General features: G+C 41.6%; 1 protein-coding gene across 1 annotated transcript in view; it reads right to left on the bottom strand.

Annotated features, from left to right (window-relative positions):
• The window catches only part of LITAF (lipopolysaccharide induced TNF factor), a 36,861-nt gene extending 13,700 nt beyond the window's left edge, over positions 1 to 23,161 (bottom strand). Inside the window, exons 1-2 of the mRNA XM_033962653.1 lie at positions 22,791 to 23,161; positions 549 to 773 (exon numbers count right to left, since the gene is read on the bottom strand). Of these exons, the coding sequence (XP_033818544.1) occupies positions 549 to 768 (220 nt within the window). The 5' untranslated portion in view covers positions 769 to 773; positions 22,791 to 23,161. The remainder of the gene's footprint in view (positions 1 to 548; positions 774 to 22,790) is intronic.
• Positions 23,162 to 23,382: the final 221 nt, after the last annotated feature.

Here is a 23,382-nt window from a genome sequence, read left to right as displayed (position 1 = left end):
CAATTTTGTGCAATGATCCCATCTGTCTCTTTCCCTTGGGTCCCCGGCGGGGCAGGAGTAATCCCTTTATACTCCTGCCCGGCATTCGCCTTAGTGAAAAAATGACCACTGCGAGATCCTGCAGCACATTTCGTGAGACCGCAAGGGAACAGGGAGGGGTGGGGCAGGCTAGTTGCACAAAATCACGGGGAGAGAGGGATTGACGACAGCTCCGGCTCCCCGCACCACCAGAGCAGTACTGGAGGCCCGCGGTGGGTACAGGATGGGGTTAGCGTGAGTATAAACAGAGACACCCATTTTTTTAGGCCCCAAAATCTTGGTTTATATGCAAGTATATATATGGTAAGCCCTCCGAGGATAGAAAAATATACCTACCATACGAAGTGTGATTGCTTCAAATTATTATTGTAAATTCATGCAATGAATATTAAAAAATAATAATTCTGAAGCTCTCAACAGCTTTGGGAGAGGATAGAGATGAGGGGAGAACTGATCTTAACAAAAATCATAGCAGTTAATTTGCTTAAAAACTATTCTAAACATCTTACCAGGATTGGCCATTGGTACAGGCATAGGCATGGGTGTGGGTTGTGAACTATACACAGGCATGGGTGTGGGTTGTGAACTATATGCAGGGCCACCCATATTCTTCATGTCTGTTCCAGGAGCTGGGCCATACTGGGCGACTGTTGCTTCTTCATATGAGGGAGGAACTGGTGCAGCAGGATATCCTGTTGGAATAGACTGATACGAACCTGGAGCCTGCATTTTACCTAAAGCACACAAAGGAAAAAAAAAAAAATTATATACCTTTTTCCCCTCCCAAATACATTTATATTATGCTCAGCATTGGCCATTATTGGAAGAGAGGGGGTAGGAATGAATCACCCTCATCTAAGTCCTTTGCTATTGAAACTCTATTTGCACTACAATGTCAATACACAAATTACAGGTTGCATATCTAAAGCTAACCAACCCTCTCTTTTACAAAGCCTGGTACAGCATTTACCGCATTGGCCCATGCTGACTGCCATAAGGACGGCTTTGTTAAAAAGGGGGCAAATGTTATGGGATCAGCGAACAGCTAGTCTATTGTTCTTTATTTCCGACAGCTCCCAAGCTACTGTACTCCACAGAATACTGACAGTAATCGAGAAAACATTTCTGTACTTCTATAGAGCTTTGGTTGTAAATATTCAATCACTCAAAAGAAGTTTCTTTTCCCCCCCAGTTAGGTGTGTGGTCTTTTTGTTCGATAAGTTTATTACTTAGCGAGTTTTATTATTGAAATTTTATTTTACAAATATTTTGTATTTTTTACTGTATTATTGTATTTCGCTGATTGTCCAGCTCTTTTAAGTGTAAACCGCCTAGAACTTTTGGTTATGGTGGTATCTAATATAATAAAACCCTAAGCCGCATATGCGCTCTTACCTGTGTGCTCCCGTTTTCCGTGCGCTGTAGGTCCCCGCAGGTAGGAGTGCGCATGCATGGCTTAGGGTTTTGTCGGCTTCAAGCGACGCGGAGGCTGTCGGCCAAGGGCAGACGTGAGGTAAGGGGTGCTGCTGGACAGGGGAAGAAAAAGGAAGGGAGGCCTACTGCTGGACAGGGGAGCAGGAAAGAGGTGCTGTTGGACAAGGGAAGAGACGGGGGGGGGGAGAGAAAAAGGAAGGGAGGCCTACTGCTGGACAGGGGGACAGGAAAGAGGTGCTGCTGGACAGGGGGGAGATTAAAAAAAGGGAGAAGGGCTGCTGCTGGATAAGGGGAGCAGTGAAGGGGTGGTGGTGGACACAGGGAAGGTAAAAGGTAAAAGGAAGGGAGAAAGGGTGGACAGCGAGAGAGAGCGAGAGAGCGAGACATACATATTCTAGCACCTGTTAATGTAACGGGCTATAAGACTAGTAAAAGAATAAAGTTATTATTATTGCTGAATTATATTATTTCTGAGACTTTTCTACACACTATGGTGTGTTGGTTTGACCGCTTGAGGGAATTACATTGCGAGTTCACCAGGACAGATAGGTACTCTAAGTATTTTGCCCGAGTACTTAGAGTATTCAATGTAAGTCACTTGGGATATAAGTGGTATATAATAAAAATAATTAATGACCGATAACTATACATTCCATCCAGTCTGACCAACAAGAAACTCAACTCATAAGGTAGAAATTACAGTAATGATCTATCATGTTGAGTGTGGTGGTGGTCTCACTAAAGAGTACAGTGGCCTCAAGATAAGAATCACAACTTCACTTCTTATTGCAGTCGGGAGTGTTACCAGAGGACCAGAGAAGGGCGGATGTGGTCCCTCTCAAAAGTTTTAAGTAAGGAAGAAGTAGGGAATTACAGGCCGGTAAGTCCGACTTCTGTGGCAAGCAAATTAATGGAAATGCTTAAAAAAAACAGAATAGTGATGTTTCTGGAATCCTATGGATGGTATATTTAGATTTTAGCAAAGCCTTTGTCAGTGTTCCACACAGTGTTCCACACAGACGTCTAATAAATAAATAAACTGAGTGCCCTCGGGCTGGATCCCAAAGTGACAGGCTGGGTCAAGAACTGGTTGAGTGGAAGGTGACAGATTGTAGTGATCAATGGATATCGCTCTGAGGAAAGGGATGTTACCAGTGGTGTGCCTCAAGGTTCTGTTCTCGGACCTATTCTTTTCAACATTTTTATAAGCGATATTGCTGCAGGGCTGTCGGGTAAGATTTGCCTCTTTGCGGATGATACCAAAATCTGCAATAGAGTAGACACCCAGGATGGTGTAAATAACATGAAGACCGACCTGGTGAAGCTTGAAGAATGGTCTGAAATTTGGCAGCTAAAATTTAATGCTAAGAAATGCAAGGTCATGGGATTTGGGCAGCAAAAACCCGAGGGAACAGTACAGTTTAGGAGGTGAAGAACCTATGTGCACGACTTGGATGTGATTGTATGTGACAGCTAGATTTTCAGAATCTACTCAATGAATATGAATTCCATCTAGCCAGTGTTGGTTTGCAAGTGAAAAAAAGTTGAAGACTAGTGACTTTTCCAAGGTTTGGTCAATCCCGCCAAAACCACCAAATAGCAATCCAGAAAATCAGACACAAAAGAACCCAAAGTACCGTATATTCGAATATAAATGGAAGTAACCCCACCCCCACCCCCCAAAAAAAGAGGAAAAAGGGGTTGACTCAAATATAAACCAAACTCGCATCAGTCTTGCTAGTGTGTGGTGCAGTAGTTAAAGCTACAGCCTCAGCACCCTGGGGTTGAGGGTTCAAACCCACGAGGCTCCTTGTGACCCTGGGCAAGTCACTTAATCCCCCCATTGCCCCAGGTACATTAGGCAGATTGTGAGCCCGCCAGGACAGACAAGGAAAAATGCTTGAGTACCTGAATAAATTAATGTAAACCATTCTGAGCTCCCTTGGGAGAACAGTATAGAAAATTGAATATAAATAAATAAATAAGTAAGTAGCTGCCTCAGCACCTCAAGGTCAAGTTCAATCCCATCCTGCTCCTTGTGACTCTGGGCAAGTCACTTAATCCCTCCTTTGCAAACCTGCAGAAACAGACATTTTCCCTAAGAGTAACTGATTACTATTCAATGTATTTTAACCTCTTTGGGTGAATCTTCATGGAAAGGCAGTAAGTAAACATAGCAACCACTGTAGGAACTCGCTTCAGCCATTTTAAGTAGTGAGACTACATGAGACTGGAGCAAAGGAGGATCGCTCTTGCCCTGGCTCACCACTGGACCAGCAGGGCTTATGGTGCAATGGGTCTGTGAGGGGGAAGACTCAGAAATAAGAGACACCCCCCCCCCATTTTTAGACCATTTTTTGGCCCAAAAATCTAGGTTTATATTTGAGTATATACCGTATCTGCAGGCCTCTCTTACTGTATCTGGTATAAGGGTTTACACATCAATAATTAGGGTAAAAAACACTGAATAAAATTGTGTTTATGGAAGAATAGCTAGAAGAACCCACTGTTCTGTTCAAATTTGCTGCCCACCTTAGGCTTTATAAAGAGCATCTGCGATGATTCAGAAGACTGTAAAATATTTCAGTCAACCTCTGATTTTGCTAATGGTGTAGCCAGACACCCAGTTTTGGGTGGGACAGAGAATCTCACCCCCTCCCTCTGTAGAGGTTCTAAAGTCACATAACCAACCCACCCTCTACTCCCGTATTTTGTTCCTCACCGATAGCAAGCAGCAACTCTTACCTATTCCTCGCACAGACCCACAGCCTTCCCTCTGGCCTGGTCCTGCCTATGCAGAAACAGGAAAACAGGATGTTACATCAGAGGGAAGGCTCTGGGCTGTTGCGAGAAGCAGGTATGAGTCGTTTCCGACAAGGAACTCAAATTGTTTACAAGGTATGGGGGCTTGATGGACCATTGGTCTGACTCAGTAAAGCTATTCTTATGTTATGTGATGCCAGAACTCCAGTAGAAGAGGGAAGGGAGAGATGCTGGGAGATTTCAGCTGGTAAGGTTTGGCAAGCCCTGCCATCTACATCAGATAAGCACCACTGCTGGACAGGCCTGTGCCCACCCATGACTATGCCACTAGTTTCTGTCAAACACTGCTTTCCAAAGTAAGAACCTCTTCATGACTATCAAAAGCATAGTGGTGCCTTTTTATGAGGAGCTGTCTCATTAGCAATCAAAATTAGAAATTTATATTTGTGGTAGAGTTGCCTGGGAACTATTGTCAGGATGCAGAGAGCTTGCCAGTGTCACGAGGCAAATTGTACTTCATATCAGAAAAAATGTAGAGGCGAACATTGGGTCATTCATTTGAGAGCAGAGTCATGCAAGTCATGTGGTAAGACAACGCTACTATGGATATTAACAAAAAAAAAAAGTGTTTCAGGCCTGCCAAGTCAAAGCTCTGACCTAAAACCTACTGAAATTCATCAAGATTTGCAATGCCTTAGGCCCATAAAATTGCATAACATCTTGGAGCAGGGAGATGCAGGGAAGAAAATTAAGACGATGGGGGTTACAAAGTGTTCTTCACAGCAGGGATGGGGTGGGAATGGGATGAATCTTTGTTCCCATGTCACTGACTTCCTAGAGCGTATCTACAGTCTGTGCCCCAAAACTGACTTTATCCTCCTCAAATCTAAGTGGCTGAGGCAGCAAAGTTCACAGTCCCATCAAAGAAGGGGGAGGGGTTAAAGAGCAGCTGTCTGCTGCACAATGGCTTTTTATTTTTTTTAGGGGGGAGAGGTTGTTGTTTTTTTAACTAAGCTCACACTTTTAATAGTAATTCAACGCTAGGTCAAGTCCCTAGATACTCCCCAGAGAGAGTTTATAATCTAAGTGTGTACCAGAGTCACTGGAGAGAACTGACTTGCCCAACGCCACAAGAAGGGTCAGTGGGATGTGCTACTAGGCTACTCCTTTATTCCTGGTAGCAAGACTCAGGTTACAGATTTCAAAAGGGAGCTCTCTGACTAAGAGGACTTATTAAATTAGAAAGGAAATCCCCTATGGTACCGTGAATGAATGCTCAGTGTCAGTCCAAATAGTGCCTGGTCTGATTCTCACTGTTGCATAACAAATGAAAAAAAAAAAAAAAGGTTCTGTTCTGTACATATTTGTACTATATAATAGAGCTGTACTAAATGCATTTTACTATTCATCCAAATACAAATGTCAATTATTCAGCCAAATATGAATACTGAATACAAAGAATGGGTATTGAGCTTTAACAAATAATAAAAGCAGCAATGTGAAATCAGACATCAAAGCATTAATTTCACTAGGATTTAGCACAATGGAGCCCCGGATTATTTGTATTTGCATTTAAATCACTATTGGGCATAACATTTTATATCCTGTCCTCCCAGGAGAGGTCAGAACAAGTTACAAGTTTACATTCATATTAAAGTGTATTTATACAAGGTGATGACAAACATGACATGGCAGGACACTGTCCCGACAAAGGCGGCAAAACATAGCTAAAGCATGGTAAAACATGGTATGTATGGCGAGACATAGCTTGATGGGCATAGCATGGCAAAACATTATACCACCAGAGGTGACTTGGAGAATTATATAATGGGCAATAAAAAGTGCAATAGTACATGGTATGGTGGGATCTTGCACAGTGGAGGCTATACATTATAGCATTATACAATGGGCAATATTGGTCTGACTCAGTAAAGCTATTCTTATGTTATGTTCTTATTTTTATATTAATATATTAATTTTTTTAATCTTACTTGAACATTCTATTCAAGTTTATTCATATTATTTGATTGAACGCTTTTCCAAATTACAAAGCGTTGTACAAAAGATAAAAATATGATTTTAGAGAAATCACATATACATAATTCATTAACCAGACCTACTTGGGTATTTGCTTTTTAAAGCCACGGGAAACAATAGGCAAGAGGGGAGGAAATATAATTTTAAAGAAAAAGTACATAAAAGGGAAGTACATAAGGAGGGTAGGAAGAAGAGAATTGCTGGCGGAAGTGGGGTCGAATAAGAGAGTTATTAGAAATCTTAATTTGGAGATGGCTGAAATCGTAAAGTATTACATCTTGGTTGGACATTGTATTTTCAGTTAAAGGCTTCTTTAAAAAGAAGGCACTTTAAACTACTCTTAAATTTCTGCAAATCTTGTTCGAGTCTTATATACAAAGGAAGAGAATTCCAAGTCATTGGAGCAGTTACAGAAAAAATAGAAGCACGGTTTGATTTTTGTTTGTGTGTTTAAATTAAATATTTTGTATTAAGTGTAATAAGGATCCTGGTACTTTAATTCATGCTTTTTGGTCATGCCCTTTAATTAGGTCATTCTGGTCTGCCTGTTATTTTTAGGCTCATTATGGGGTTGTTCTGTTGTAGATTCATCAAGGGGAGTAATTTTTGGAAAAGCTGCGGCTTGTGGGGTTTTTGGTAAAAAGAAGCGCCTCTTATTTCAAAAGGCGTGTATAATAGGACATAAATGTATTATGCAATTTTGGTTATCAAAAGAAGCTCCTAGTTTTTGGCATTGGAGGAATCAATTTCATCGTCTATTGTTATTTGAGACTTGGGAAGTTAGGAGTTCGGCTAGGAAAATTCGTATGTTTATGGAAATTTGGGATCCGTATATTCAGAATCTTTCAACTAAGACAAGAAGTTTAATTTTTAATGATTTACATTGAAGCTATGATTATTTATCTAAAATGCCAGTTCTTTACTTTTATTATTCTTTATTTTTGTCAACTTTCATTGGGTTTGGGGGGGTTAGTATGATTATTTCAATAAAAAAAGTTAAACTAAATTTTGGGGGAGGATAGGGGGGAGTGGTCAATAGGAAAAGGGAAGGGGGTAGGAATTAGGGGGAGGAGATTGAGGTCAATAGGAAAAGGGAAGGGGGTAGGAATTAGGGGGAGGGGATTGAGAGATAATGGGTATTTTGGAAATATATTTTGAAGAAATGAAAGATATTTGATGGAAATAAATGATGAATTTTAATTTAATGACTATTTTATTGTATTATAATATTATATATATTTACTGATTTATTCAATAAAAAAATGTTATAAATTAAATATTTTGTAGTTCATGGGGAAAAAAATATTCTGACTTCTCTTCCAAGTGCTGGCTTTTTCCAAGTTTAAGCAGCTTTTTGTAACCAAAAGGTTATCGCAGCAGCACTTCCTAAACACAACCTAGAGTTCAGGAATCCCAGGGAGATATGAGCAAACGCTATTTATTTCTTTGATTTTATATCCTGTCCTCCCAGGAGAGGTCAGAACAAATTACAAGTTTACATTCATATTAAAGTGTATTTATACAAAGTGATGACAAACATGACATGACAGGACACTGCCCGACAAAGGTGGCAAAACATAGTTAAAGCATGGTAAAACATGGTATGGCGAGACATAGCTTGATGGGCATAGCATGGCAAAAGATAGCATTACAAGCATGGCTGACCTAGTATGAACAGTGGAGGCCATACAATACCAGAGGTGACTTGGAGCATTATATAATGGGCAATAAAAAGTGCAATAGTACATGGTATGGTGGGATCTTGCACAGTGGAGGCTATATATTATAGCATTATACAATGGGCAATAATAACAACAACAAAAAAAAAAGTTAGGCCTGCTTTTCCAAGCCCTACCTCATCACGATCATGTATCTTAAGAGACCCAGTGTATGTAAATCCCTTTTCTGGTATAATCCTGCCTATCTAGGTATCAAGATTGGGTTACATATGCCTGCAGTAGTCTAAATTCCAGCCAGGGCTGTGGAGTCGGTAGATAAATCCTTCGACTCCTCAGTTTCTGATACTCACGACTCTGACTCCAGGTACCCAAAATTGTCTCCAACTCCGAAGCCCTACGAGTCCAATTGGAACCGAGCTTGAAACACAGGAAATGCTCGAATGAATTCCCCCTCCAGGAACTGGCCAAAGTACTGCAACCCTTTTTGTTCCCATCTCCGAAATATCCCCCCTTCCCTACCCGGTACAAAATCAGGGGCAAACCTCAAAAGGTAGATGATGATACCCCTTAACCTTACCCAACAACTGGCGTGCATCCCCTTTCCAGACTCGCAAAGTCCACCTAGCAAACGGATTGGGTACAGCAGGAGGTCCTTTTCACCCATGTCTGGCTATGGACTCGGTAGATAAATCCTTCGAAGCCGACTCCAGGTACCCAAAATTGTCTCCGACTCCACAGCCCCGATTCCAGCACATTCAGTTATTCTAATGAGCAGTTTGCCTCCTAAACCTATTTTCCTTTAAACCAGCAGCTCCCAACCACCCAGTCAGGTTTTCAGGATAGTTGTAATGAATATGCCATGGCATGGAACAGATTTGCAAGCCTGGTCACCTCCATTATATGCAAATCTCTCTCATGCATATTCATTAGGGCTACCCCAAAAATCCAACTAGCTGGTGGTCCTCTAGAACAGGGTCAGGAACCACTGCTTTAAACAGAACACAGGTTTGTTAATCTGGAATTTTTTTAAATTTATTTTTTAACTAGATTAAGAACCGCAACCAGAGGAAATAAGTTCTAATATACACATCTTGTGAAAGCAAAGCACACAGGCTATTCTTCCTTTCTTATGTAAGCTGACAAAAGCAAACAATCAAATTGCAGTTTCCTTCCTTAAACTCAGCCTGCTTCAATCATCCTCTTAAAAAAAAAAAGAAAGTAAAACAAAACACCACCCAGGAAGTCTTGAAACCACCAAGATTTAAAAGAACAAATGCTCTCATTTTAGCACAAGGATTAACTGAAGCTTTGGGTTAGGGCAATTCAGGAGGCGATGGCCTCCCGACTCAGTAGGGCACTCAACCCCAGTCCTCAGAGCCAACTAACCATTCAGGTTTTCAAGATAAAAAAAAAAAAAAAAAAGAGAGAAGTTTATACATTTACTGTCAACACGCAGTAATCATAACATCTGTATCCACTTCCTATAAATTGTCATTTTTATATTTGGACATTCTATATGCCCTTTCATAGACAAATATCAAGATGGTTTACAAACCAAGAAGGTAATTCTTAAATAAAATTTTAAAAAAATATTTTAAAAATTCTATAACCAGGTGCCCTTTATAGACACTGAAGCCACTTTGACCCCCTATCTTTCAGACTTCTGGTACAGTCGCTGATTCTATCCACCCTGGACTACTGTAACATCATTTATGTGGGTATACCTAAAAAAAACCGTGAGAAAATTAAAAATAGTTCAAAACACAGCCGTCCGCCTAATATTCGGTCTAAAGAAAAAAGACCATGCCAGTCCCTTCTACAAACTGCTGCATTGGTTACCAATTGAGGCTCGAATATTACTCAAATTCTCTTGCTTTTGCTATAAACTGGTGTGGGGAATGGCCCCCATCTACTACCTCATTTCGAACTTTTCTCCCCCACAAGGATAACCAGAAACCACAACCTCTTTGCCCTACCCGAAGATTACAGGCTGCAGATACCGAACCTTTCTAGATAGAACATTCAAGTTTCAAGCTGGTAGGCAGCAAACTTGGTTAGGCTACTTCATTGATGGCGCCAGGTTGGACATATGGCGCTTTTCGGAAAGAATTAAAGACCACCCTGTTCAACAAATTTATTTCATAGCCAGTCTTCCTCCCCCCTTTTTTAAAGTTACTGCTCATCATACTGAATCCACTTTTCCCCCTCACAGTATTTTGAACTTCGTATTCTCTGACTGCTCAATGGCTTTTTCTCCATTTGTATTCTGCTATTTGCTGGTTTTACAACATTTCTATTGTAACCTATGTATATCTTTCTTCTTACTAATCTGCACCATGTAATCACAGGCCGCTCTGTGACCTCTTCTCCATTTGTATACTGTAATCGCTGATTGTACAGCTATTCTTCACTGTGAACCGCCTAGAAGTCGCAAGATTATGGCAGTATAGAAAAAATAAAGTTATTATTATTGTTAAAGTTATTATTAATTCTATAAAATTTAGAAATCTAGGCACCTGGCTTACATTATAAAATACTAATGTAACCCCCCCCCCCCCCGGGGTTGCTATGACGATAGAGGTAGCAGAGCTGCTTAAGGTGAGCAGAGTTGGAAGGCTGACAGTGTTCTTATACATGTATGCCCCCCTTCTTGATTGGGGTGCTAAGTGATTTGCCACCATCCAGGTAGGGTCTAGGCCAGACATGGGCAACTTCGGTCCTAGAGGGCCGGAATCCAATCAGGTTTTCAAGATTTCCCCAATGCATATGCATGAGATCTATTTGCACGCACTGCTTTCAATGCATATGCATTGGGGAAAACCTGATTGGATAACGGCCCTTGAGGACCAGAGTTGCCCAAGTCTGGTCTAGGCAGAGGGGCACAAAGAAGTTTACAAAGCCAAGGTAGCGATGATTCCCCCGTGGCAAATGCACCAAAACCCATTCAATTCCTGTGTGGCACAGTGGTTAAAAGCTACAGCCTCAGCACCCTGAGGTTGTGGGTTCAAACCCACGCTGCTCCTTGTGACCCTGGGCAAGTTACTTAATCCCCCCATTGCCCCAGGCACATTAGATAGATTATGAGCTCGCCAGGACAGAGAGGGAAAAATGCTTGAATACCTGAATAAATTCATGTAAACTGTTCTGAGCTCACCTGGGAGAATGGTATAGAAAATTAAATAAGAGAGATTTAAGAGAAGATTTGCATGCACTGGAGGCAGTACGTTTATTGTTGATCTCTTGAAAACCGGACTGGCTATGGGGTACTCCACAAATAGCTTGAAAAGCATGGTATCTCAGCTAATTTAAAAACAGTACCAGGTTCTTAAAGTGACAGCAATTTAAAAAAATATCTAGAATAGAAAGATTAAACTCCGACAAAAGCAAAAAACAAAAACAACCTGTTGAACAAAAGCCTTCAATCATATTGAAAATGCAAGGATTATTGTATCCTCAATGGTAAAAAAATAAAAATAAACTGTTCCACAGCTTTGGAACAACTGAATATTCTTTTCCTCCACTTAAATCTCTCTTACATCATCTGTATCCAGAACCATTAATAAATTTGGGAACTCAGAGCATAAAAGGATCTACGAGATGGTAACCCTCAATCAGTTCTTTCAAGCACAGTGGCTTTGAGCTAGGAACTACAGTAAAACCTTGGATTGCAAGTAACTTGGGGACCCTTTTACTAAGGCACGCGCTAAATGCCAATGCGTCCATAGACTATAATGGACGCGTTAGCGTGCACTAATATTGTGCTAAAACAGCTAGCGCACCTTAGTAAAAGGACCCCTAGGTATGCAGGTGTTTTGCAAAACAAGCAGAACAATTTCATTAACTTTTAACTTGATACACAAGCAATGTCTTGCAATACAAGTACATACAGTATACACGCGTCACATCATCACAACTGAGCCGATGGTTCTTCTCTCCGACACTACAGGAGTGTAGTGACTGTTCTAAACGAGCAAAGTCTTGCAATACAAGTACGTATAGTATTTTGTATTAAAGTTTTTGGGTTGTGGAATGAATCGTCTTGAGTTTCCATTATTTCTTATGGGGAAATTCGCTTTGATATACAAGTGCTTTGGATTGCAAGCATGTTTTCGGAACAAATTATGCTCGTAAACCAAAATTTTACTGTACTTTAAATAACAAAGATAAATTAGAAATATTCTTGTGCATGAAGCCAATGCAACTTAATGGATGAGCCCTCTCCTATTTTGCCTACACAACCTAGCAGTCATGTTATGGAGCTTTTGAAGCCTCTTAAAATCACAATCAACATTCTTGCAAATAACATTTCAGTAGTTTTAAACTTCCAAGTAAATAGCATGCATCACTATTCTTAAAGCATTCCTCTAGTTTAGGCTGTAACTGAAAATGCATCTTCAATTGATGTCATTGCTTATTCACAAAGCTTATATCCTTATGACCTCATCAAGCATCATACCCAAACCTCTTCTACACTGAAACCCCAAAGAATATTGCAGGTAACTTGGTTTGCAAGTGTTTTGCAAGACAAGCAAAACATTTTATTACATTTTAACTTGATATACAAGCAATGTTTTGCAATACAAGTACATACAGTATACACACATCACAACTGAGCCGATGGTTCTTCTCTCTCTCTCCGACACTACAAGAGTGTAGTAACTGTTCGAAACGAGTGAGGTTTTGCAATACAAGTGCTTATAGTATTTTGTATTAAAATTTTTGGGTTGTGGAACTAATCATCTAAGTTTCCATTATTTCCTATGGGGAAATTTGCTTTGATATACGAGTGCTTTCGATTACAAGCATGCTTCTGGAACGAATTATGCTTGCCAACCAAGGTTTTGCTGTATATTGCAGGACAATGCTCAAACTACCACAAGTTGACATCTCCTGAAATTTAAAGCCTCCTTTTAAAAAAAAAAAAAAAAAAAAAAAAGAATAAACCTGACTTTTGAGCTTCTTTTTTCCATTTAGTTTTGCCCACCCTCTTATGAATTTGATTTGACTGAATATTATTGTAAACTGGTTCTTTCCTATCATGCAAATGGTGTTCCTTTGTGTATTGATTTTATTGTATTATGTCGTATTAATCTGTGAACTGCTTAGTTCTGATTATATACATATAGATATAGGATACATACATATAAAAATCAATCGATCTCACATTCATCCAATACCCAGGTTTGTCTTAGAGTTGGGCATTTAATATGTCCCAATTCATCTAACCATCTCATTTAACTATCAATTCAGGAATTTAAATACCAGTTTGATCTGTATACATCCCACAATTCTGCATACATCCAAGCTTATGAAGGGTTTGAGAACCTGACTTGTCTGAAGATCACCCAATTTAGAAGAAAATGGGGAAAACCCACCTTTGAAAGGATGAATTACAGTACCATTCTGATATTCTCCCAGCCACTTGACCACTAGAAAGACTGTTTGCCAGATGATTTACCTAGGGCAGACATGGCCAACTCCAGTCCTTGAGGGCCGAAATCTAATCAGGTTTTCAGGATTTCCCCAATGAATATGCATTGAAAGCAGTGCATGTAAATAGATCTCATGCATATTCCAGAAGGTGGGAGGAAGTAAGAAGGCAATATGCCTGGAAACAAAGAAAGGGTTCAAAAAGATTTGTGACAAAGACAGTAAAGGTAAATCAATGGCACGACAAGGAATTCATAAATAGCCAATTGTTAAATTATTTTGAACGCGATTCTGTCAGGGGAAGCCACTGAAGAAAGTAGACCAATGGACAGACATCAACTGCACTTCAGGAAGCAGAGGCATAAATAAGGAACAGAATTTTGTTAACAGTTAAAAAAAAACAAAAAGTAGGTAAAAGGAGTGTCAGGTGGATTACTGCAACATCTCTTACAACAGTCCAGTTTTATGAAAACCAGCACACAGGAAAAGCAGAAGTGCAAAAGAAGAATATACTGATACAGATCTCCCACTACTCCCCTGAAGTATATACTTGAATATAAACTGAGATTTACTGAGATTTCTGGGCCCCAAAATAGGGGGGGGGGTCTGTTTATATTTGAGTCTACTACTGTAGTTTAAATTTAAGTCCCTTGCCAAATCGCTAAAGGCTCTGCCGGTCTCGATCCCACCCCCCTCTGAAGTTACTTCCTGACTTTAAGGGGCGGGATCAAGACCGGCAGAGCCTTTAGCGATTTAGCAAGAGGGAAGGCCTCCCGCAGCGTCTGGCTTCGTTATTGCCAGCTGGTTTAATGGGATCAGAACCGGACCGAAGGGAGGGCTTCTCACAATCCGGATGAGAAGCCAACTCCTCACTCCCCCCTCCTCCCAGCAGCCGACAAGCAGCATGGAGGATTGCCGCAGCTACCGCCGGGAGGAATCAGCTGCCTTGCATGTCAGGCCTGCCCCGTGACTCTGTTGGAAGAAGCAAAGGGTAAAATAATAATAATAATTTATTTTTTATATACCGCTACACCAAAAAAGGTTCAAAGCGGTTCATAGCAAGATAAAAATACAAACAATCAATAAAATTGAAATGACATAATAAAGCAATCAATTAATTGGAATACATCAATTAAGAATCAGTTAAAATTGAAATGCATCAGCTAAGAAATAAAAATGAGTTGAACAGTTGTAGTACTAGGATACAGACATGTCAAACAGACGGGTCTTTAATGTTTTCCTAAAATCAAAATAAGGTGATGGTGAGAGATCTTGGATGTGGATGGAGGGAGGGAGAGAGAGATGAGGTGTTGGGGAAGAGGGGAGTGGATAAGCTGGATGGAGGGGGCAAGACGGTAGACACTGGTTAGAAGAGTGAAAATAAAGGGGGAAAGAAAAAGAAGATGCTGGAAGGGGGCAGAGAGGAAAGAGTAAGCAAAAAAAAAAAGGAGAAATAGAATCAGATAGAGATGCAGAAAAATAAATGGGAGGAAAACTGAAAGGAAACGGTTAAAGTCAGAGATGGATGTAGGAGAGGAAGTGAAAGCAGGAATGAGAGAAGAGGCAGATGGACTGCAGACCCTGGAAAGAAAAGGACAGAGGAAAGCAGAAACTGGGATAAACGTGAATAAAATGGCCAGACAACAATGGTAGAAAAAAATAATTTTATTTCTACTTCATGAACAGAAAATGCAGTTTTACTGTAAATTTGCATTGCTTTCTTTTTATATTCCAAAGTGTAGAGTGCTGTTTCTCTTTCACTGGTGTTGAACTGCATATGGCTTATCGAGGTTTAAGTCTGATTTTTTTCTACATTTAAGTTTGTGGTTGCTTGTGGTTGTGTTTTCCTACGTAGGGGCCTTGTTGTGAATCTTCGGGCTGCTGGCAGCTTAAACACATTGTCTTCGGTAGACCAGCAGCTTTCCCTTCCGTTCAATTTCCTGTCCCCGCAGAGACAAGACACTGCAATACAGAGAAAGCTTCCTGTCACCGAAGGCAGTGTTGTTTAAGCTGCCAGCAGCCCAAAGATTGTAAGCTGCAGCACAGGGAAGGGAGAGAGGTTTCCCACTTGAGGGAGGGAGGTGGGGTTCTAGAGTGGCAGCTCATTTGCTTCTTCCTTTGTGTCACCCCTGTGATTTTGCCACATTACCCAACACACAGATTGGAGAAACACTGTCATATGATTTCTCAACTGTAATCGAGGCAATGAGTTCCATGGTGCTAAGGTAAAAAAAAAAAAACAACAAAAAAAAACCCAACCAGTAGGGGGAGCACCAGAGACTTCTACGTAGGCATTATTACCACCTTTTTGCCGATGGCCATTCCTCTCCCTATCCACACAATCATTCTGCTGGCTTTTGCTGTCACTATTTCTGACAGATATTGCTCTTTCATGCAGGCTAGTTCTTCATCTCCTATCTTGTACTGCTGCTACCTTGGGATTTGGCATCTCAAATGCATAATCCCACATTTTTTTTTGCATTAAATCTTAACTGCTAATTATTTTAGACCAGAGGGGGTAGGCAATTCCTGTCCTCGAGAGCCACAGGCAGGTCTTCAGAATATCCACAATAAATATGCATGAGATAGATTTGCATCTGATGGAGGCAGTGCATGCAAATCCATCTCATATATATTCCTTCTGCCTATCCTGAAAACCTGACCTGCCTGTGGTTCTTGAGGACTGGAATTGCCTACCCCTGTTCTAGTCCGTTCTTCAAGCTTCAACAGATCCTCGTCATGTTATCCGGAGCTTCCAGTGTCTACCCTATGGCACATTATGTTATCTACAAAAGAGACAAACCTTACTCAACAGACCTTCCATAAATGTGATTTGTCTCTGGGAAAAGGGGACTAAGTAGCAGATCCAAAATGTTAAGAATGGCCAATTTTTCAAACCATAAATCCATAAACAGTCTGCTAAGGTGGCATTATTATTAATTTTTTTTTTGTACATAAAGGTTGGGATTTGTACTGTCATACAGGTACAAGATCATTTATCCTAAGTCCTTGGGACCAGACATTCGGTTTTTGGAATGAGACTTGGGAGTTATGATTGACAAGTCGATAAAGCCGTCCATGCAATGTGCAGCAGCAAAAAAGGCTAACAGAATGCTAGGAATGATAAAGAAAGGTATCACAAAAAGATCGGAGAAGGTTATCATGCCGCTGTACCGGGACATGGTGCGCCCTCACCTGGAGTACTGCGTCCAGCACTGGTCGCCATACATGAAGAACGTACGTGAAGAATGATTTGAAGTTTGTTGCTTCCCCCGCCAGTCTCTCTTCATATTCTCTTTTTGCTTTCCTAACCACTCGGTGACACTCCTTTTGTTTCTCCTCTGTTTTGTCCTTTTTCCATTTTTTGAATGATGCTTTCTTGTCACTTATCGCTTTTTTTACTGCATTTGTTATCCACACTGGGTTTTTTGTTCTATTTTTTTTGCACCCTTTCCTGTACTTGGGGATGCACAGGTTCTGTGCTTCGTGCACTGTGCCCTTGAGTAGGGCCCAGGCATTTTCTACGGAGTCCATCTTCCTTGCGCTGTCGTTGAGTTTCTTTCTCACCATTTTCCTCATGGCATCATAATTCCCTTTTTTGAAGTTAAGTGCAGTCGTTGTAGTTCTTTTTACCTTTGATGATCCAATCTCTAGCCTGTACTGGATCGTGTTGTGATCGCTGTTTCCTAGTGGGGCTAGTACCGCCACCTCCTTAGCGGGTCCCCCTAGTCCGTTGAGGATTAGGTCAAGAGTGGCATCACCCCGTGTTGGTTCCGTGACCAGCTGTTCCATGAAACAATCCCTCGTGACCTCCAGGAATTTGGTCTCCATCATGCAGTTTGAGTGCCCAATACTCCAGTTTATTCCCGGGAAGTTGAAGCCTCCCATCACCACCACACTTCCGCTTTTGTATACCTGCCTCAGTTCAGCCTCCAGATCCTGGTCGATTTCTTACGTTTGTCCAGGTGGGCGATAGTACAGACCCAATTTTGTGTCTGCTCCAGTTCCTCCTGGTAGCTTAACCCATAGTGATTCCAAGTCGCCCGCCCTTACTGTTGTTTCCATCCTGGTTGAAGGTATGGATTCTTTTATGTATAACGCTATTCCTCCACCCTTCTTGTGTGACCTATCTCTCCTGTATAGTTTAAAACCTGGTAAAGCCACATCCCATTTATTGTCATCAGTCCACCACGTACTACTCGAAAGGGTCCAGAGAAGAGCGACTAAGATGGTTAAGGGGCTGGAGGAGCTGTCGTACAGCGAAAGATTAGAGAAACTGGGCCTCTTCTCCCTCGAACAGAGGATATTGAGAGGGGACATGATAGAAGCATTCAAGGTACTGAAGGGTATATAAGGACAGGTTGTTCACCCTCTCCAAGGTAGGGAGAACGAGAGGGCACTCTCTAAAATTGAAAGGGGATAGATTCCGTACGAATGTAAGGAAGTTCTTCTTCACTCAGAGAGTGGTAGAAAACTGGAACGCTCTTCCGGAGTCTTGTCGTGGGGGAAACACCCTCCAGGGATTCAAGACAAAGTTAGACAAGTTCCTGCTGAACCAGAACGTACGCAGGTAGGGCGCTGGTCTTTGACTAAGGGCCGCCGCGTGAGCGGACTGCTGGGCACAATGGACTACTGGTCTGACCCAACAGCGGCAATTCTTATGTCCTTATGTAATATTTAGGTCAGAAAAAGATAGAACATAAGATTGCCACGCTGAGCGGCATCTGCAGCTCTGCCATTTTTCCAGTCTTCCGACTTGAATTGCTAATTGGTTAGTGTGCAGCGTACTGGAAGGCAGAGAGTTGGCGTGGCCTTCACTAAAAGAATACATATTTTTTATCATGTGGAAAGCTTATGCCAATCCCGGATCTACTGTGGGACCTCCAATGTATGTTCCGTGGTAATGTCTTTTTAACCTGCATTAAACTTGCGCTGGAGTTTACCACAGCTTAGTAAAAAAAAAAAAACAAAAAAAAACCATGGTTTGTTAAAGTGTAAGCACCGGGTGACCGTCTTAAGTACGACTCATACTTAACAACGTGGTTGCGATTGCATTTGATTTGACTGAGCAGTATTTCCAGTGGCACAGACTTTCTACACATTCCACCCCCTTCTCCTGCAACAGATTCAGGAATGATGCAGGCCACATTAACCCTTTCAGGACCAAGGGACATATTTGTCCCATAACTTTAAAATCCTATAAATTTTGATTGGGATAGTCTACGGTTCTAAATTTGATATGTACGGATTCCATATGATACTGCCTTTATGTAAACAAACTGGTTCCGACATTCATTCATTAGCGTCGTTGCCAGATTGACGAGAAGATTCACTTGCCACACTGTCCATAAGCCAGAAGTTTGATTTTTTAAATAAAAATAATGATATTTCACAAAAAAAATCAATTTTTTGGCATCTGCAAGCCCTTTTTACCATAAAATGTCGTCAAAACCACAAAAATTGGCCTACGATCCTTATGGTCCTGAAAGGGTTAAGAACAGTATGTGGTTGTGCATGCTGTACCTTAGAGGGAACACTGGGTAGTTGGCCCTTTTGTCAGCTGGGAACAGAGGTAAACAGCAAGAATCTTAAAATCTACAGCTCTGAGTTACATACAAATCGACTTAAAAACAGCTTTAAAAACGTAACTCGTTCTTAACCTGTACCAGCATTTGCCAATTTATATTGGAAGAATTTAGAAAAAGCATCAGAATCAATGGTAGTACCAAAATTGGTGTTTTGGGGTGTCATATCGCAGGAGTATTACAAAGAGCTTAGAATTGCTTAACTTTGAAGGACCACCTTACCAATTACAAAAATTAGCTACAATTTTTAGGTCCTTGGGTAGGCTTTAAATCCACGGAGGACACAACTAACGATTTTCCAGAGAGCGAGAGTCCACATTTAGAAAAAGCAACAAGGGCATAATCCTGGAACACCAAAATGTTCAAGGGGCCCAAAATCTGGAGATTTCATCTACCTGCTCTGATATTTTTCGTCACCCATGCCTAATCAAAACAATTATGAATCCAGCTCAGAATCTGGGTCAAAGAAAGGGAGTCAGAGCAATCCCCACTTGCTCCTTTGTCCTACTGGTATCATAATGCAAAACACAGGCCACGGGTTAGCTGGAGCCATTAACTATTTCAGTAAAGGAGAAGCAGGGAGAGCTATGGACTCAAGTAGTTATCAAAAAGAGAGAAATGGAGAACATGATACACAGACACAAAGCTGCAGACAAAAGCATTGCATCAATCATATAGCAAGTCACTGTTTCCCCATCAAGTTTATTAAAAATGGCACACCACTTCCCAGAAATTACACAACGAGTATCTCCAGTAAACCAAAGCCATTTCAGTTTACTACACTGCTCCCTCCATATTCGCTGTGATAGGGGATTAACAGACCCGCAAATAACTTTTTCATAGGTTATTTGCGGTTTTCTATTAAAAAACCATTGTGAATATGGTGAAACCGCGAATAACACGGTGGGAGACCTGGCCTGTTCATGAAGGAGAGGCAAAACGGTGAAAAAATGCCGAGAATCAGCGATTTTCTCTGTAAACGCTTGGAATCAGTAATTTCTCTATGCAAGCTGACATAATTTGGGGGGAGAAGAGCCAGCAAGCTAAAAAAACGTGAATCAAAACCGCGATTGCGGAAACCGCAAACACAGAGGGAGACGTGTACTCTGTTTTAAGGCAGTATGTAATCAAAAGTAGACTTAAAAACGCACTTTGGACAGACTATTTTAGAGAACAGGCATGACTGAAGAAAACTTAAGAGGATGATCAAAACCACATGTCGCTCAGTTTAAACTGAAGCCAAAATCGCTTCCACACTCTCTGAACCAAAGGAGCTCCCCACTCCCTCCTTCATCTCCGCTCTGGGCCTACCTTCACACCCTGGTGTTCTAGTGTCTAGCTGTGGCAGGAGGATCTGCGGTCACTCCCGATCTGTGCCAGCTCCAATCTCAAAACGGCTACCATGACCTCCAGCAACCACCTCATGAGCCTGCTGCTGAAGTTATTATGGCACACATTTTGACTGCAGACACTGCATGGGCAGAAGCTCCTGTGGATTGCTCCTGCCCCCACTAGCTACTAGACCACCAGGGTGGTGTGGTATAGTAGGCAGGGGAGAGGGGGGGCAGCGGCGGCAGCCTACGAGTGGATCTGGAAGGAGACTGCCTCTCAAGGGAGGAGAAAGAGTCACGAGACATAATGCAGAAAGTTGCAGTTTAAAATGCACCCAAGCCAAAACCAAAATTTGGTCAGATTCTAGAACATGGGTGTCAAAGGCCCTCCTCGAGGGCCACAATCCAGTTGGGTTTTCAGGATTTCCCCAATGAATATGCATGAGATCTATTTGCATGCACTGCTTTCATTGTATGCTAATAGATCTCATGCATATTCATTGGGGAAATCCTGAAAACCTAACTGGATTGCAGCCCTCGAGGAGGGACTTTGACACCCCTGTTCTAGAACAAGCCAAAATAAAATTACCAAAGAAATGCACCAGATTTTTTTTTTTTTAACTGGATTTTTACTCTTTGCCAAGATTTAAAATATGTACGATATACAAAGGATGAGGATTAATGACTTATTATTTGGAAGTGACCAAATGGATCACCTAACTAGAAGATTTAGAGTAGACCAGTGATTCCCAACCCTGTCCTGGAGGAACACCAGGCCAATCGGGTTTTCAGGCTAGCCCTAATGAATATGCATGAGAGAGATTTGCATATGATGGAAGTGATAGGCATGCAAATTTGCTTCATACATATTCATTAGGGCTAGCCTGAAAACCCAATTGGCCTGGTGTTCCTCCAGGACAGGATTGGGAACCACTGGAGTAGACCTCCAAATAAAAATACAGGATGGCTGTACAAGATACAAAAATCTTACAATCACACACACACTGCCTTTCAAATACCTTTTAAACTAGGGATGGGCAACCACAGTCCTTGAAGGCCACTAACCAGTCAGGTTTTCAAACGTCCCACAACAAAAATGCAAGAGATTGGTTTGTATGTACTGCTGCCATTGTATACAAAATCAATCTCATGCATATTCACTACAGAAGCCTTGGAGGAACTGGATAACCACCCCTGTTTTAAACCAGTTCACTTGAGCAAAAGTTTTCACTAACAAACGCCTCTGGCTTTTACAAAAGCTGTGGTAGAGATTACTACCGCGGGCCTTTGAGGTAAATGCTCCAACGCTCACAGAATTCCCGTGAGCGCCAGAGCGTTTACCTCGCCCGCGGTAGAAACCTCTACCACAGCTTTTGTAAAACGAGCCCCCAAGGCCTTTCCTTTATGTTTACCTATGCCTTAATCTAGCTCAAGTGATAATTTTATGTATTAAATCTTAAAACATAAAAAAATATAAGTTGTGTATGTTTTTAATCTCTTCTCTCCCCTCCCGATTCCATACCTAGCCATGACAATTATTTTAATATCCAGGATTTAAGTAAGGCCTTTCCAATAGATGCTGAAGGCAACTTACATTCAATTACAGCAGGTAATTTCCTGCCCCTAGAGCAGGGGTAGGGAACTCCGGTCCTCGAAAGCCACATTCCAGTCGGGTTTTCAGGATTTCCCCAATGAATATGCATGAGATCTATTTGCATGCACTGCTTTCAATGCATATTCATTGGGGAAATCCTGAAAACCCGACTGGAATACGGCTCTTGAGGACCGGAGTTCCCTGAATTACAAATGTGTGCATAAAGCAATGAAGAGATTCGCCCCAGATCACAAGGAGCCCTGCGAGATTTTAGCCTAGGATCCTTGAACACATTCCACTCCAGTGTTTAATTCTATTTTCCCTTAACTGATCTACTTACTAGAACGCTACAAAAAAAAAAAAAAAAACACATCTCCAATTCTGCTCCATGCAGGGGGAGGGGGCGAGGACAGTGAAAATTTAACCAGAGGGTCCAAAACAAGTTCAACCCCGGTCTCTCACAATCTATCAGTTACTGCAAAATGAGACGTTGCGCAGACGCACTTACTAAGCACAATCCAGGACTCATGTCCCAAAGGTTGACATGTTTTCAAATAGTTTTAGGCAAGAAAGCCTTTTCAGTCCCACAGGGACAAATTGCTATCCTGCTTCCGTAGGAACGCCCATACGATTCTGTTGCAGGAAATAGCACTTAAAAAAAAAAAAAAGGGTGAGATATACTGTAACTCATTTATAAGCAGAAATGGAGAATACAGAATTAGTGCGAGTTGAACAAAAAACCCAAAGCCACCTAAGAGCAATACTTGGAGAACAGCCAACGTGTCTCTTCCTCCCTTATGACTTTCAACAGTGTTGAAAGTAGCCACCGAGGTAACGGTACAAAAAAAAAAAAAAATAGCGAAATCTTTGGGCTGGAGCTTCCTATGTCGCTTTTTACCTGCCGGGGACGGCGTTCAGTTCTTTTCAGAGACGACACACAACTTCTGCCAGCAGTTGCCTCTCTGCTACGAGCGCGTGCAGCGCTTCCCTTACTTCACTGCCCAGCCCGCGCGCCGCCAGGCTCCTCCTCCCGCGAGACGTGGCCCTGGTGTTGGGGAACCGGAGCTCGTGCGCTTTTTAAATTTGGCTCAAGTGACCAGTCGGTATGATTTTCTTTTCATGGCGTCCTTTGCAGCGCACCCTTTTAACGCGCGCGCACTCTTCCCTCCCTCCTCCGTTTCCAAAGCCGCCGCCACTGCAAAACCCCCAAAGCCCTTTAAATCCCTACGGTTATAGCGCGGCTTTGTAAAAGGGGAGAGGAGAGGTCTGTGCGGTAACCCTGACTTGTTGGGACAATTGATTTTTTTTTTTTGGAGGAGGGGGTTAACGGAAAGTTCTTTTTTTTGCCAGATGTGCTTGATTAAATATTAACCATGAGCCAAACGAATTTTCCCCATTAGTGTTGGCCATGTAACCTCCACAGTATAGGTCAGTGGTCTCAAACTCAAACCCTTTACAGGGCCACATTTTGAATTTGTAGGTACTTGGAG

This window comes from Geotrypetes seraphini, chromosome 11 (assembly GCF_902459505.1).
Source record: "Geotrypetes seraphini chromosome 11, aGeoSer1.1, whole genome shotgun sequence".
NCBI lineage: Eukaryota > Metazoa > Chordata > Amphibia > Gymnophiona > Dermophiidae > Geotrypetes > Geotrypetes seraphini.
Note: the sequence above shows the minus strand (reverse complement) of the source record. Positions and strands in the feature narration are given on the sequence as shown.